Below are 16,361 nucleotides of genomic sequence, written 5' to 3' on the forward strand. Positions count from 1 at the left end.
TTGTATTCTTAAAATTTTGCCAACTAAGTCAGCTAATGGGCAGGAAGATTGCTGCTGCCAGTACCTCTCATACCCTTTAATAAGTAGGAGGCCTTGGAGAGAAGAGCAGCTGTTTACTCACAGAACCTTCCTTTTCCTGCCAGCTTCCTGATACGAAATCCATAAGAATGATGTTTTATTGCTGAGTTCTTTTAAGGGGATAAAATGAGCCAAATGGTTCTAGTGTTGATCCATTTGCTATTGACAAGTGGAAATATTTATCAGGAACATGAGGAGAGGTTTTAATCTACTTTTGACTGTTTATAGAGGATTTATTTTTTCCCTTCTTTTTTTTACCCCTAAGAAGCAAAGAGAGAATGAAATAGAATTGCAATCAGTTGGGAACACAACTTCCCTAAGAAGAGAAGATTCTGAAGCAGGGTGGTTTCCACCCCCTGTCCCTTTGATTTTGGGAGTAAAAATGATGTAAACCATGTGAGGGAGAACTGTGATAATTGGAAGGGTGACAAAAAATGTTTGGGAAGTGGAAGTATGCTAGTGTGAGCCATTTGCATATGTATGGAGATAAGCAATGCAAATTCATATTTAGAGATACATCCCACATCCTGCTGGTCCCCTTTGACTAAAATATTTCTCAATGAAATAAAAGTGATTTCTTTCTTCAAATGTTATTTTTTTTGTTCTGTATTTTAGATCTGGATTCTTTTTTCCTAAATGACCTTTAGTATGTTGTAAACTAACCCTAATTAATACAAGAAAAAGTTTTAAAAAAGGAAGTTTTATGTAGAATCACTCTGGGGTTGGGTTTGGTTTTTTTATGGTCAATCTTGTTACAGTATGCACATAAATGCAGCATGCCATGTTTCATTTGCTTGAAAAATTTTTCCTTTACTGTGCTGTTGCACAATGGCAACTTTATTGGCTGAAGGGTAGGTATCTTTCTATTTTCTCTCTTGATCTGTTTCTAAATTGGTTTCTGTGTCCTTTTTAGAACTGAGGGAAGATGGTTTCCAGCCTCCAAGCTATTTAGTGCAAGGAGTGAAGGCTTTACTTACTGCTTTAAAATTATGGATGAAAAAAGAAGTACGTATAAGTGATTTTGTTTGCTATTTTGGTGAGCTCTGTTTTGATTTAAAACTAAGTGAAGATCTATGCCCTTTTAAAGTTTAGGATTATTTTTATCTGCTTGTTAATGAGTACTGAAAAAGTCTATTGAAAGTATATACTGCTGATTTGGGGAAGAATTATAATGACAATTTTTTATTCCATGATTAGTGACAATTTTTTATTCCATGATTAGTCACTGAACAATGCTATGACCTATAAACTTCATAAAAAATAAAAACTGATGTTTCCATGGCTAGGGTAAAGTTTATATTGGATTTTGGCATCAAGACTCATCAAGACTTACATTCCAATAATCATGATTCCATGATTATTCCAAGTCTATTAGGCCATTTAATAAGCTCCAGTATTATAGCTGATTGAGGTAGAATCTTGCTTTACCTCAGGATAGGGTAAGAGTGCCAGAGGAATAGGTGATAAGGTGGGGAATTTTCTAAGAAATATGTTAATACATTCAATTAATCGTCATCTGAGGCAGTGGAGGGATGGAATACCCTGGTATTTTCCATTTTCCATTCATGTCAGTGGTGTGGAAAGCCCATTTCAGCTACACCTGCTGAAGAGTCAGTTTAAATTCATATTGAGGAATATTAACTTCAATTGAAAAACTCTCCTTGCTCAACATTGATTGACTGTTGTAAAATCATAAGTATGCCATCAGTGCTGGCTTTGCTGGTGCTCTTTTCTCCAGGAAAGCTTGTTTTGGCACAGAGCTGGGTCTGGCCTAACTCCATGAGTTTTTTTCATGTGCCTGTGCTAATAAACCCTCTTGGAAGCAGTGCTCCTGAGAAGCGCTGTTCACTGACAGGCAGTTTGGTTCTGACTCAGGGTATTAATTCTGCTTTGTTGCTGATTGTGATACTGCCTTGTTGCAAGCCAGACTTGAACTGGCTCTTTGAGATCTCTGTTCTTTCTGCCCACAAATTCTACTTGTAAGAGAACTTACCATGCAATATGTATGTATGATATTATATATGATAACTGCATAATACTGCATCCAAAAGTATGAGCTCTGTGGAACTGGACATGAGGTGCAAATGCAGAGGTGGTTTTCATGTGTGGAATGTGCTGGGGTCCAGCCTGTGCAGCATTACTGATCCCAGATGAAACTCTGCTGGCCCTCTGAGTTGGTTCTCCAGTGTCTCTTGGTCTCTGCTGTTCTGGATGAAGGCTTGTTAGCAAGCAATATCTCAGTGTTTACAGGGCCTAAGCTCTTGAACCATGTGTGAATCCAAGCCATCTTTGCATCTGTGGAATGGATAATAAACACAGCCTATATAAATCCTTATATTGATTTGAAATTGGATTAGCATTCCTTTTTTCTAGATTGCTGTAGTGTAGTATTGTAGCATTTGTGTACTGTCTAGTAGGTCATTGAGTATTTTGATTCATGTGGAATGTGGTACATTCTCTCATTCTCTGTGGAAGAAAAATCAATTGCACTTGCTGCATTCTGAATGCTTATTAATGAGACCTTTGAGTATTCCTAAACCACTGGATGAACAGACACAGCCATTGTGAGGGAAGTTCAGAGCATCAGTGATTAAGCCACAGTGATGTCTGCTGGCCACCAGCTATCATGTTGCACACCCTACACCCATCTTCTCTGGCTGCTGCTTCCCCCTTGAGCCAGTCCTGCTGTGCAGCAGACCATGTGTGGGATAGGATTGGAGCTGTGGGCAGGTGAGGACAGGAGCAGCTTTGTGCATTGCAGTTTGAGCTGCTCCTGCTGAGGGTTTCAGACAGTTCCTGAAAAATGGCAAATACATGCTCCTCAAGTGAGAACCCCTCTCATGAGCTTTCACAGTTGTGTCATGGAGCATGTCTTTTCAGCATAGATTAATTATCTTAGAGAATTGGTTTGTGCCATTTTCTAGAGAATTTCAAACTCATCTTCTTTTGAGACAGTGAAGTAGGAAGGATTGAATGGCCCTAAAATGACCAACAACTTGATGGAAAAATTATACAGTTTAGTGACAGAGCTACTATTTTCTCCAGGGTGAATGTGTAGAGGTGTGATACCTTCAAAGAATGAACAATGGTAAATAATAGCAGCTGATCTAATCTTCCCTGTAGAATTAGGGGCACTGAAATGAATAATCATATCATGATTATATGTTGGTGTTGGTTTTTTTTGGGAGGGGGAGAAAGCATTTGTTTTGATGACTGAGAGGAAGCCAGCTTCAATGAAATGCACATACAGTATTGAATTGCTTCTAGCAATCATTTTGGTACTGAATCTCATTTTTGAAATGTGGGTAGCTGAAAGTGTTTGGGATGTTTTTCCGTTTAAGTAGTTGATAACAGGAATTCAAGGCAGTCATTCTAGCCTGTGTGTTAAGGGATATTTTATCTGTTTAATTCTAGCTGAAAGTGTTCTAAATGGACATTTAAACTACATACAAAATATTTTTTGCTGGATCTAACTACGGAGTATTGGAACTCTTGTTGTGTGTGTGTATATATGAAATCTGTCTCTGATTCGGTTTCAGAGGATTAAAGGGAACATAAACTCTTACAACTTCCTATATTTTTATAAGGAATAGGCATTTTTTTTCTGAGTTGCATTTTCCAACCTGCTAGATTTTAAATAAACTAAGAAGGTAAATTTTAAGAATTGGGTGTCAGGAAGATGTCTAAAAATCTGCATCTTGGTTACTCATGGTTATTCTTGAGATTAAATTTTTGTCAGGGTGACATTCCCTTAGTCTTAAGGTGTTTTTAAAGTCATAACTCTGATGAATGTCAAAGTATTGCTCTATTCTGACCATGGTGAAGGGAAAAAAGGAGATGACTGTAAGGATGAGGATAAAAAAAATAAAGTGGTTGTCAGTATGGATTTCTGTTACCTCTTCTTTGGAATGTTGGAGACACTGAGGAATATCTGCTGGCTACTAAAGCTTGGACTGGAAGCTACTGCATGTGTGTATCAGTCCTGGCAGTTTGTGATCATTATTACAGAAATGAATCTGGTTTTTATTTTACTTTTATTTTTTCCCTTGTAGTTTTGTTTGTTTCATATTATTTCTGCTTTTATCTGGGAAAAAAAACCCCAAAACTAAGTATCTTTTTCTTCTCTATTTGCACACAGCTTGTAACAGAACATGCCTTTGAAATTCCAGACAACATTAGGCCTGGGCATCTCATCAAAGAGCTCTCTAAAGTGATTCGTTCTGTAGAGGTAAGAACAGAGGCAGCCCTACATAAGTCTTCAGAAAATAAATCTTTGAATCAGGCAACTCCATCAAAGCTATACTTCTGGGTGACCATGTGCACCTTTAAATTTATTTACCATTTATTTAATAATAGAATATCAAGAGGAAAACTCTTTGGAATACTCAGCTATGGGTATTTCAGATAAAGAAAATGGACAGTATGATAATTTATTATTTTTATAATTATGTATTTTTGTTGATTTTTGGATTTTAATGGTGAAATTATTTGTAGTTTAGCATTTCTAAAGTGTAGTTACCTATAACTACTTAAAATTATTATTATTGTGTTAGTTAGTTCTGGTCCAGTTGTTATCTCTTTTGCTTACTCCTCTGTTTTGTGGCTGTATGTTATAGTCAGTGGGGGAGGGTGGCTTTTTTTTTTTGTTGCTTTCCCATATCAGTGTTTTGCTCCTTTATTCTTCAGTGGTTTTTGATTCTTGAAAAATTTTCACATTTCCATGTGAAGAGAATGAATCTGAGGGGGTGTGATCTGTTGTGTACAATACACTTCTACCCTGTGCTGCCTTCCTGAATAAAACCATGTGCTTTGGTGGCACTACTCTTGTGGAGTAGCATAAAAGCCTTAAATGAAAAAAGGTGCAGTAGAACTAAACTTTGTACATCAAATCCAAATGCAACATGTAGTTACTGATCTAAAATGTCTAACAATTTTCCTTACATAATTTGCATTTAATTAGATGAATAAGAAGCAGTACTTAAATATGTGGATTTATTCCTCTGAGACTATTCTGAAAAGTGCTTTTAATTACAGGAGGAAAACAGCAAATTAGTTAAAACTCAGGGAATTCTTGGTGTGTCTCCAAGTTCACGATCTTCACATGAAACAGCTTCCCCTCACCACTCCAGGCGAAGGGTGAGGAAGCTGCGAGACCATGCTACCAAAACTCCTTCCAATCTGGACATCCTGGAACTTCACACTAGGGAGGTACTGAAAAGGCTGGAGATGTCACCGTGGGAAGAGGCAAGTATTGAGTTGTGTGCAAGGAAAAACAAAACCAGAGTAGTTTTCTAATCTCTGTTGAGAAGAAAATGGTTTTAAGATGCATAAGAATACAGACTAGAACTCTTTGTCATATGAGATATGGATATATTGTTTCAGAGTTTGTCAAATTTAAATTGCTTTGAGCTAAGAAAGTTCTGCTTAGGGCAAGTTACTTTCCATTATTGATGTTTTGCTGTGCTTTAAATCTGTTCTGAGATATTAATATCAGGGAGCACGCACCCAACCCAGGAGTTGCTGTAGCAGTTCCAAGCCCAGCTTCTGGCTTGCCCTAGTGTATTGATATTTCTCCAAAGGAAACATAAAAGGAGTATTCTAGGCAAGTTGTATTTGTTTCAGGTGCTTCAGGAGAGTATAAATGATTCAAGGAAGGAGAAGGTGCAGTCATCTCCTGAAGTTCTTTAAATCCAAACATGTTTTGTCTGAAATTTTCTTAGTTGGTTTTCCAGGTGGTAACCATCCTAGCGGTGCATTTAATCTTTTATGGAGTGAAGAAAAAACCAGTTGAGTTCATAGGAAGAAATAATAAGCAAAATTACTTTTACTTCTTTAGGATATCACAAGCTCAAAACTGAATGGGAGGTTTAACAAGCCCTTTCAGCCCTCTTCTACAGTACCTGAATGGAGAACAAAAGACAATGATCTTCGCCTTCTGCTGTCAAATGGAAGAATAATTAGGTATAAAGGATTGCTTGTGAACACTCTTTCCTGGTTATTATGGTCTGGAGTATGCATATTGTTAATATTTCTATTTTTGGAGCTCCTAAGTTCTTACCAGTAAGAGTCTGGTTAGGAAAACAGAAGGAGTGTCTGTGTCTGCTGTCCCCTAGTGGAGCCACAGTTAGGAAGTGAAGAGGAAGGGATTCTTTGCATATTCCTTTGTTACAGCATTTCATTCACTTGCTCAGTACTGAAGGGAATGCTTCAAAGTAGAAAGAGTTGTTTTGTATCTATTTATAAGAGTGCTTCTCATTAAAAGTACTCTGATGTTAAACTTCATATCTTTATTGAAATGTCAGTTGTATAGGAAGCAAGTGGGAATACCTACAATTCAGAATGAAGAGATGAGCATAAGAGAATCTTACTGTTATGTCTTGAAAGTGTGTTGTAAATAGTGGAAGGAAAATGGTTGCTTCAGGTTTTTAAGAGTAAAAACTGATTTCTTTTTTTTTTCTTGTGAGAAGAGATGAGAGGCGTCCATTTACAGATCGAAGTCTTTACACAGCAGACAGTGAAGATGAAGATGACAGGACAAGGTCAAAAAAGACAGCTGTGAAGGTAGAAGAGCAGCCCTCAGGATTTGAAGGAGAAGGGAATGCAGATGCCCAGAAACCACTGAACAGTAAGATTGTCTCCATGTCCTATCAGTTGAACATTTTGATGGTCTCATGGTCTCAATGAGGGTCTAACTACCTTTTGTAATATTTCAGTCTGATTGAGTATATAGATGATAAAGAAATAAATCAGAGCAGTAGTATTAGAAGTTACACAAAAGATTTCTTAAATATTTGTCTACTGAAGAAGCTAACAGGATAGAGATGAAAAGTAAAACTCACCTTTTTCTGTTAGTGCTGTTATGAATGCTATGGAGAGCATTTTTCACAGTGGAGATTTAATTGGTGTTCTGGATGAGTATTTGTTACTCTAGGTCTGCTTCATAATGTAAGAATGCTGATTGGATTTTGTTTTTAAAACCAAAATATACCTCACTGTGAAAAACTCATCATCATTTCACTCTGGAGAATGAAATATCATAATACATAGCCAATTTTAAACCTGGCAATTTCATAGTTGATCATACAATTTTATATGTTTTACTAATGAATTGCTTTATTCCATACAAGTGAAAAGACATAATTTAACATTAGTAAAATCTTATGCATTTGACCTTTGTAATCTGCAAGGTTAGGAAAGAACTTAGGTTATCTGTAAAACACTTTCATTCCACTTTGCAGTGCTTTAAACCACCCTTCACTGGGAACTAATCTTTAGTGGTTTTTGGTAGCCTCCTGCCAAGTGTTCAGCAGTGATGATCACACAGTGTATTAGTAAAGTATCAATACTAAATGCCTGTTGCCAATGCATGTTTTTAATAGCTCTTACCTGTGTGCAGATAGAATTAGTCCTTGACATAGCTGTTCAGCTCCCTGCTTTATTATAAGTCACATCCATTCACAGTAGAGCTTAAAAGGGCTCAGGAGGTGTCTATTACAAAACTGAGGTCAACACTTAAAAGATGGTTAGACTCCTCTGGAGACTTCCAGGTCTGAGTTTCCTGCACAACAGACCATACCATTTGACTCTGCTGTCAACCTGAATAAAATATTTAATTATTTTCATTAACAAGGCAAACTATAATCCCTGTTGACTGTGCTTCCATATGTCACAGAGGACAGTATTAAAAAACTTGCACATGAGAGAAGTCTCTCTTGGGTATTCTTGAAACAGGGCAAACAGCTTGTTGAGTGAAGGTTTACTGTAGTGGTTTTCAACTTCCAAAATTAAACTAAGTAAATTAAACTAAATTTTGCACTTGAATCAAAGATTAAATCATACAGAGAAATGGTAACTTTCCTTCAAAATTATTGCTCTTGTTTGATACAGAATGAATATGGCAGCGAGTATCCAAATGCGTTAAATGTACTTAGAACTATAAGTGAATGTTGGAATTGTTCTTCCAAAAATTGAGCGCTTAGGACTAATCCTGATATTTTTAATTGAATATTGAGTGTCTTCAGACTTCCCTGAGGGTGTATTATGTGTGATTATTTTACCTTAACTGAGACTATAGAGAGAGAGGGGAAAGGCATTGTCTGCAGAGAATTCTGGCAGAGGAACTACCTGTTCCCAGAACAGCTGCCAACTTTGGTTGTTCTTACTGGGATTGAGGCCAAGAGGAATGTCCACAGACAGATGCCTTTAAACAGATCAGGCTCTGTCTAGCTTTGTGTGTCATGCCAAGATCCTGGTTTTAAGTGGTGACCCAGTGTTAGCACAGGGACAGAGATCAAGTGCTGTCCTTAATTGAGCAAGATACTTGGTGTGAATGAAGGGAGAGTGGTTTGAGATCTTTCTTACTTCACAGTGTCTTAGCCTGATCTCACAGATAGTGACTACTCTCATTTACCCAATTTGGGGAATATTCCTCCTTGTCTCTGGAGGCATACAGAGCAATATAGTTTCTTGGAAAAGATAGTAGTCTAAAGGAAAGTTCTTTTGATCTCTAAAATGATGTTTTCTGTATTGTTCATACTCTTCCTTATCCTAGAATCTTATTTGCCTTTTTGAAATGAGCCAGAGGCATGAATTGTAGTCAGAAATCTCTTGGGTTGCTTTGAGCTGCAGTAATTAAAAGCATTAATTTATCGTTATATGTTGAGCATTACTTTATAAAGCTTAATTTCCTATAGAGTGGTGTTGCTCATTTAATGTGCTTGGATATTCCTCATGGTTCTTTCTAATACTCTCTTAAGTTTAGTCAGTCTTCTCTAGCTTTTGGTCCCAGCTGTTCAATTTACACACTTTCTGATGACAAATCTCATGTTAGCTTCCTTCTGACTCTAAAAATAGTTATCACTGGGCAGTGTTTAGAAATCAATAATATCCCTTCAAATATATTTGATGCCTAATTGTGATCTTTGCCACAGTCTTCAATAGGAGCAAACCTCAACTATAATTGCAGTGTATACATAGTTACAGGTACATCCTTTATGCTTGCATAACTATAGTTAGGAAGAATTGTGTTTTTATGTGATTTCATGTAAAACTATGCTGAAAACAAACAACATTTCAATTTTACTTGTCTTCATTCTAAAGTTAGTTTCTGATTTGCTCAGCTTTGCTTTCAGCACTGTTTTGTATGAAACTATAAATACTTTTAAAGTAATGTTTCTTTCTTTAGACCCTATTTTTTTACCCTTTTTTGCTTTTCTCCAAAAAACTTATGCTACCTGAACTGCACATTGTCATCTTTAATGAATTTGAATTTGTACTTAATCAAAATTTTTGCCAGCAGCCTTGACCCAGGTATACATACAGCTCATTCCTGGCCTTGAGCCCTGGAATCCAAACACTTAGCAATGTGTTTCCTGCTTGTGGTTCCTTGGGACAAATGCAGTCTTTTAAGGGCACATGCTGGTGAAAACTGCTCTGACTCCAGCCTGTACAAAAAAACCCAGAAACTACCCAAGTGACATCTCTGAAGTGGGTGCCCTTAGGGAAAGAAGAAATATAAACTGTTTTTTCCTGTCTTCATCTGCTCAATTGCTTGAGGAGTCTGTTGGTCAGCAGTAGAAAACTCGCTGTCATCCTAAGCAAACTTGTGAGCCAGATCACTGCATGCATTTGCCTTTGTTTAGAGACTGTTAAAATATGTGTTTCTTAGGTTTTGCTTCAAAAATAGCTGTTAAATGTTAACATAGGTAATGTTGTGTTTTACATTTTAATCCTTCTCTCTGCAGTGTTCTTTGAAAGTGTGAAATCAGAACTCAGGAATGGATCCTCAGAGTACTCTGATATTTCTGATTCAGAAGAATCTGAGCCTGATTGCACTACACAGGTACAGATTAAAAAAAATCTCAGAAATTAATGAAGCAATTAAATATAATTTTGCTCACATCATATTTGTCTTATCAAAGTTTGTGTTAAAGCAGCAATAACAAAGTATATAGTTCTTTTTCAGATTAATATCAAACAATGTGCTGCTTCATTCTTCCATTTATTCTAGTGGTGGGAAAAAAGATAAGACGTGCTATCTTGCCAAATTTCATCTTTTTTGTCATTGAGGTGGGGTTGGCAGAGGATGAACCCTGCTCTGGAACAAGAAAAGTCTTAGGAAAGTCAGATTCTAGTTGCTTTATTTATTTCTTTAATAACAAGTCTAAATTTCATCGTTCAAATTATGAGTATCTACCACACAGTTTCCTTTTAGAGCATGGTTAAAAGGAAACCATCTTACAGAGATTCAGTTTTATAAACAGTTTTATAAAGCTAAAGGGATTTTAGACTGTTGGAAATAGATAGCAGTCCTCCATTTGAGGGTCTAGATTGTAGTGATTTCTTCAGAATTAAATGAAGTATGAATGCACACATATGTGTAGATATTTGCAAACATATTTTTTAATTTAACTTCTAGAATTTAGAGATGTGTGCATGTGTCTATAAATACTTTAATTATTTTTTCGTTTGCAAATTGATTTGAGCTTAGTAATTTAAATTTTTATTGGTTAGCAGTAAGGTGAAGTGATTACCTGACATTTTTGTTTCATGCTTCTGGAAGGCCAATGCCTTGGTTTTTCTTTCAGCTGTCAGCCTATTATATGACTTTACAAGAAGTCTTCATATTCCTAGTTTTTCCATGGTGGTTAAGATTTATTTTTTTTTTTTATACTTGCTGTCTTTCATCATTACCTAATCTAAATGTTGGAGTAAGTGATAGGAACCTTCATGGTGTGATTTCTTCTGGTTTCCTAAACTGCATTGCCAACAGCTTTGGCTCAAGTTTCCTTTTCTAAGACACAAAATCAGTGATTGCTCAGAAGTGATACGTTTCATCTTTGCAGGAGAATATAGCCAGTTTTGTGTGACTTTGTAACTGAGTGAATGTTTTATATTTGTGCTGTACTTACTGTCTTAGTTTTTTCCATATTCTCCTGCTGTTTAATTTTAGGAAGCTGCTCATGTGAATGAAACTATTATATAGAAATACCTCTTGGTGATAAAATGCACTTCATTCATTCCAGTTCTGGTTTTGATGGTGGGGATAATGGTGTCAGTCTTCCAGAATTATGAATGTTCTGATCTTCTGTTTTCAAAACCTTTGTTGAGTGCCACATATATTCCTTGGCTTGAGAAAAAAAATAGTGATGTTCTCTGTACTTGTTGAAAATAGATTAGTCTGAATTACCAAGATGGAACATATGTACTGTAGCCCTTGCTTCCTGTAAAGGCATATTGAGTCACATATGGTTGCTCCACCTTTGAGAAGCTCCTGCCCATACAAGCTGTAATCTCAGCAGGAGCTGAAAAGCTCTTTCATTCATGAAATGAGGCTGTGCCTCTGTAAGAGAGGCAGCAGCTGTTGTGTCTCTGTTCCTGCTGTCCTCTGGATTTACCTGGGAGCATCTGTCATTCATCAGAGATGGTGCTGTTCAAAGTTATATTTTGTGAGAGCAGGAACCAGAAGCAGTTTTGTGGGGCAGAATATGTCATGTTATATATAATAGGCATCAATTCTGTCCTCTGTGTTTTTACCCTGTACTTTGAGTATTGAAGATAAGAATAATTAATGCTCTCATGGAAGAGAATGCAGTGATTTGTGTATGGTGTAATATGTGAGGTGCTTTGTAAAAAAATGGATTTTTGGAGATGCCTTCTGTATTGTGGAACATGTACTTATCAGTATTACAAAATTTGAATGTGTAGTATCTCAGCCACTATATTCAGATTAGCTGCATTGTGGATACTATAAGTATAAAAACAGTTGGACCTTGAAGCTTTTGAATTCTTCACTTAGCATAAATTAAGGTAGTGATGCCTTGTGAAGGCTGACCTAGAACAGAGGCTAGATAGAGCTAAAGGAATAAAGTAGGTGTTTATTAAAAGCCCTCATTAGATCCACCTTGGGCAGCACAAGAGCCCAGCCAGGGCTGCACCCAAGATGGTCACAAAATGGTCGACCAGTCACGAGTCAACCATTTGATAAGTTCTGGTCCATTTGCATGTTGGAGTTAATTGTCCAGTTATAGCTTTAGCTCAGGCAGTGCCATTCTTCTTTTCTCTCTTCAGTCCACATGGTTTGTGCTCTTGGACTTGGAATTTGGATCATTTGTCCTTGGTGCCAAGCTAGGAAAGGAATTGTTTTGTCTTTCTACTCTGTGAAGAGAGCTTACTGACTCTTAATATGAAGCTCAGAACTGCACACTAAAACAGTACAGAATCTGAAAAATATAAAAGCTAAAACCTAAGGCATCAATTCAGTCTTTGCTTAGGAGGTCTGGTGACCATTCAGCATACTGTTTTTTCTTGTTTCAGCAGAAGGATTCCTCCAGAGAGGAGTCAGAAAGCTCAGGTGATGAAGAGAAGCAGGAAGTAACATCCAATTTCAAAGAGGAATCGAAGGTCACAAGAGACCTTTGTCAAAATACCCAGAAGCCATCCAGAAATGAAACTCCCAGTAAAAAGTAAGCACATTATGGGCATTTTTTATGAACTGTTAGATCTTTTAGCATGTATTTATGGTTCTACTTTATGGCAATGTAAAAATCAGTCCTTCAAAGGCTTCTGTTTGAACTGCTCCCTACTCCCTTGATTTTCCTAGGGAATGTCCTACCTCGACAAGTACAGAAGAAGAAGCTATTCAGGGCATGCTTTCTATGGCAGGATTGCACTATACTACATGTTTACCAGGTCATACTCAAAGCACAGACTGCACAAATAAAAGAACCTCTCTTCAGGAACACAGAAGCTACCCCAGGAGTCGGCATAAAGACAGACAGCCATCTCAGAGCCACAAACCCATGGAATGTGGTAGGTATCTGAACTGAGGCACTGCTGCTCCCTGCTTTTGGCACAGTGCTCAGAGTAGTCACTTAAATGTACAGTTTTAGATTTGTAAGTATTACATTACATAAGCTTTTAAATAAATCAGACTGACATTTAAAAAGGTGTATTCTGTGGATTTGCATTGTTGTAGTTTTCTATTAAAAGTAAGTATTACTTCTGAAAACTGGAGCAAACTTAGCTTGTTATCAGAATGTTTAAATATTTCTAAATAACCCCTTCTAAATTTTTCCATCTAAAAGTTTTGTGGCATACTTACAAGAATGGGGAAGTTGTGGCCAGAGTGAAAGTATTAAAATTTAAACTTGTTAAACTTCTCTTTAGGTAGGTCTGTGAAGGAGGAGGAAGGAGACTTGGGAACTTCAGCATGGACTAGACACCTGAATGAAGCTTCGAGGATTACCCCTCAGGTAAAGCAATGCTTAGAACATATTGGACACATTTTTATAGGAGAAGAGATGGTGAAATTCTAAGTACAGAAGGCATGGTGGGTCTCTAAACACTGTGTATCTCACAGATACTTCTGATTCTGGTAACTGGGTTATTTTTGTCATGGATTTTTTCACTGTTGTTTTGGGCTTTTTCCTTTAAAATTCTTTTCTCTCATCGTGCCTAATATTAAGGTGCTCAGGACAATATCTTGAAAAATAAAAATTACTGCATTAAAAATGTGTGAATTTGTATTAATTCCAACTGGGGAAGCACTTTGTTTATTCATTGTTATTCCTTACCAGAACATTAGAACAAGGGGAACATGTTGATAGTATGTATAGTAGAAATACTTGCTTAGGAGATTGGTAGTGCTAAACTGATAGCTTTCAACAGCTAGCAGGTAGAAATATTTTTGTTTTCTGATGTCCAAATGGAATCCAGCAAGGAATGAAAGGTTGTGTGCCTTACACTCTGACAATCTGAGCTTTTCTACATTGTGAACTTTTTTAATATTTCTGAACTTGTCTGCATTAGAAGTATTAGAATAATTAACTAGAACAACTAAAGTTGAAAAATTACAGCTATTAAATAGGACTGTTTTTAACTGTGTGCTTTGTGGTGTATGCTTTGTAAGAATATTTGACTGTGTGGTACTCCTTTGCAGTTTGTAATTCCCAATTTAGCATTTATTCTTTCATCAGCTGAATATTGAAAACAAATTACCTATTAAAGTAGTCAGTGATTATGGTATGGCTTGTTATAGTGGTTGGTTTAATCAAGAACAATTGCATTTGTTTTGGTCACTGCAAACTGAAAACAAGAAGTAGAGGAATTGAGTACATTAGTATGTGTACTTTTACCCTTAGGTGAAAATGGAAAAGCTTGCAAAAAACTATGTATCTTTAAGAGGTATCTATTCTAAAGGACGTGATGGACTCATAAAATGGCCAGATTTTGGTGGAACTGCTGAAATACCTGTTTCAAAGACGCAGTAGTATAATTGGAAAAACTGGAGTGAACCTCTAGCCAGAAGCTACTAACTTGGACATCTTTTCTTCTCATTTCCATACTAGGATGCAAATAAAACTCAAAAATATATCAAGAAGGAAGGTGCATCAGAAGCCAGTCTTAAAGTTCAGGAAAACAGAAGCATAGTCCACAGCAACAGCCTGAGTTTTCAGCATGGCAAATACACACGAGACTCCAGCCTGATGCAAGCAGAGTGTCAGCTGAGTGATGGCAGCCTTAGCCCTGACAGGCCCTATGGGGAAACGTCCTTGTCTGTCCCCCTGCACCCAACGAAGAGGCCAGCATCAAACCCACCCCCCATCAGCAACCAGGCAACAAAAGGTAATGCTGACTTGCCAAAGAGGCCTGGGGGAGGGAAGTAACAGACTGAATGCAGAAACTGAGTAAAGGACAGGGTTACACCTTGAGGGAAAATAAGAAGTGAGCATGCTGTGGACACTCAGATTTTGGCACAGAATGGGGAGGTGGAATTAAGAGAGGTCTAACTGGTCTGAATCAGATTAGCTTAATGAAATGTTTAGAAACTCTTAACACTTCAGAAATAGTCTGATGAGCATACTATGTAGGTTTTTGGTTTTTAGTTTATATTCTGCAGTTTACTCAAGAATAACTTGAACAAAAATCAGGAAGCTCAGTTGTAATTCTCTCCTACTACACCCACTGCCTTCCTAGACTGGAAATATTTGTAAATATTTTTGTAAATATTTGTAAATGTTAAAAGTCTTAACTGGTCCATATATATAAGTATTTAAGTAGCTTACTGGGATCAGAATGACCATTTGTGTCAGGCTTCACACAGAGCAGATAGCCATAATACACTCTTATTTATGATAAACAATTCCTGGGGGTGTTCTTTCTAACTACTCTGGTTCCCTGCTTGTTTTACAAACTGATTCCAGTGAAAATTTGGCTTGCTTCAAGTTGAAAGCTGGGTTTTCACCATTGTAGTAAATAGTTAAAATTCATCCTGAAATTCCTGACTGAAGTCCTTGCTTGGGTTTTTCAGGCAAACGTCCAAAGAAAGGAATGGCAACTGCTAAACAGCGCCTTGGGAAGATCCTGAAGCTGAACCGGAACGGCCATGCACGCTTCTTTGTTTAATGTAGCTGCTACCTGTACTACTGCTGTCTTTCCTACAGACCAGTATTGAGGGCAACAGAGCCTGGAGCTGCTGTTATTCCTCTGCTTGAAGCAGACTTGCATGTACCATAGAAAACACTGCCTGATGAACAAAAGAAAGAAAGAAAAAGAAAAAAAAAAAAGGAAAAACAAAAAAACCCACACAAAAAAACCCAACCCAATGCTGCATTTTCACTGTGCCACACCTGCTCAGCAATAACCATATGGGAACGGGGAAATCTTCAGAGAGACACGGACTGTGAGAAATAGTCTCTCATCAGGGCTTGAATATCATTTGTTGCTGGTAGTTTCTGACCTAAATTAATGAGGGGAAGATGATGAAGGTGGTTTATCAATAATTTATTTCTGATAGATTTTTCACAACTTTAAAATTCATTTAAGAAACTATTTATTTGGAAGACTTTTTCTGTGGGGGGGTTATTAATTTAGATTTAATAATGTGAAAGTTTTAAATTGTTTTGATAATGTGTGTTTGGTGCAGTGGAGAGCCACATTAATTGTGATTAGTCTGGACTCCTAAATTTGATATTCAGGTTATAGTCTTAAATAGGGGTGAGATGCATTATTAATTATTTTTTAAATTAAGGCATAAGGAATCTTATTATTTTTTTCCTGCTTTTTGTAAGCTATTGGCTGGGCTTCTGTTGACTTGCAAGTTGCATATTCTCTGCCAGCTTGATTATTTTTTGACCTGTCCTTTTTAATATCAGATTTATTTATTTAATGGACTAGAAGAGACTCCTAAAGACAGAAGAATTTTCTTATATTGGTCCAGTAGCTAACTTGTTTTAAAATACACCTCTTTCCTCCAAATCTGAGTTCATATTTTCCTTCTGATG

At 36.9% G+C, this 16,361-nt stretch overlaps 1 protein-coding gene across 2 annotated transcripts in view; it reads left to right on the top strand.

Moving 5' to 3' along the window:
* Window positions 1–15,634, top strand: part of KDM7A (lysine demethylase 7A) — a 56,592-nt gene extending 40,958 nt beyond the window's left edge. Inside the window, exons 10-20 of one of the 2 annotated variants that reach the window (XM_064700873.1) lie at window positions 992–1,083; window positions 4,217–4,306; window positions 5,113–5,322; window positions 5,915–6,039; window positions 6,546–6,703; window positions 9,822–9,919; window positions 12,394–12,542; window positions 12,680–12,888; window positions 13,246–13,331; window positions 14,427–14,703; window positions 15,389–15,634. In XM_064700873.1, coding sequence (XP_064556943.1) covers window positions 992–1,083; window positions 4,217–4,306; window positions 5,113–5,322; window positions 5,915–6,039; window positions 6,546–6,703; window positions 9,822–9,919; window positions 12,394–12,542; window positions 12,680–12,888; window positions 13,246–13,331; window positions 14,427–14,703; window positions 15,389–15,483 — 1,589 coding nt within the window. In that variant the 3' untranslated portion in view covers window positions 15,484–15,634. The remainder of the gene's footprint in view (window positions 1–991; window positions 1,084–4,216; window positions 4,307–5,112; window positions 5,323–5,914; window positions 6,040–6,545; window positions 6,704–9,821; window positions 9,920–12,393; window positions 12,543–12,679; window positions 12,889–13,245; window positions 13,332–14,426; window positions 14,704–15,388) is intronic. The other variant, XM_064700879.1, reaches the window with a different exon arrangement.
* Window positions 15,635–16,361: the final 727 nt, after the last annotated feature.

Source organism: Zonotrichia leucophrys, chromosome 1A (genome assembly GCF_028769735.1).
Source record: "Zonotrichia leucophrys gambelii isolate GWCS_2022_RI chromosome 1A, RI_Zleu_2.0, whole genome shotgun sequence".
NCBI classification, from domain to species: Eukaryota; Metazoa; Chordata; class Aves; order Passeriformes; family Passerellidae; genus Zonotrichia; species Zonotrichia leucophrys.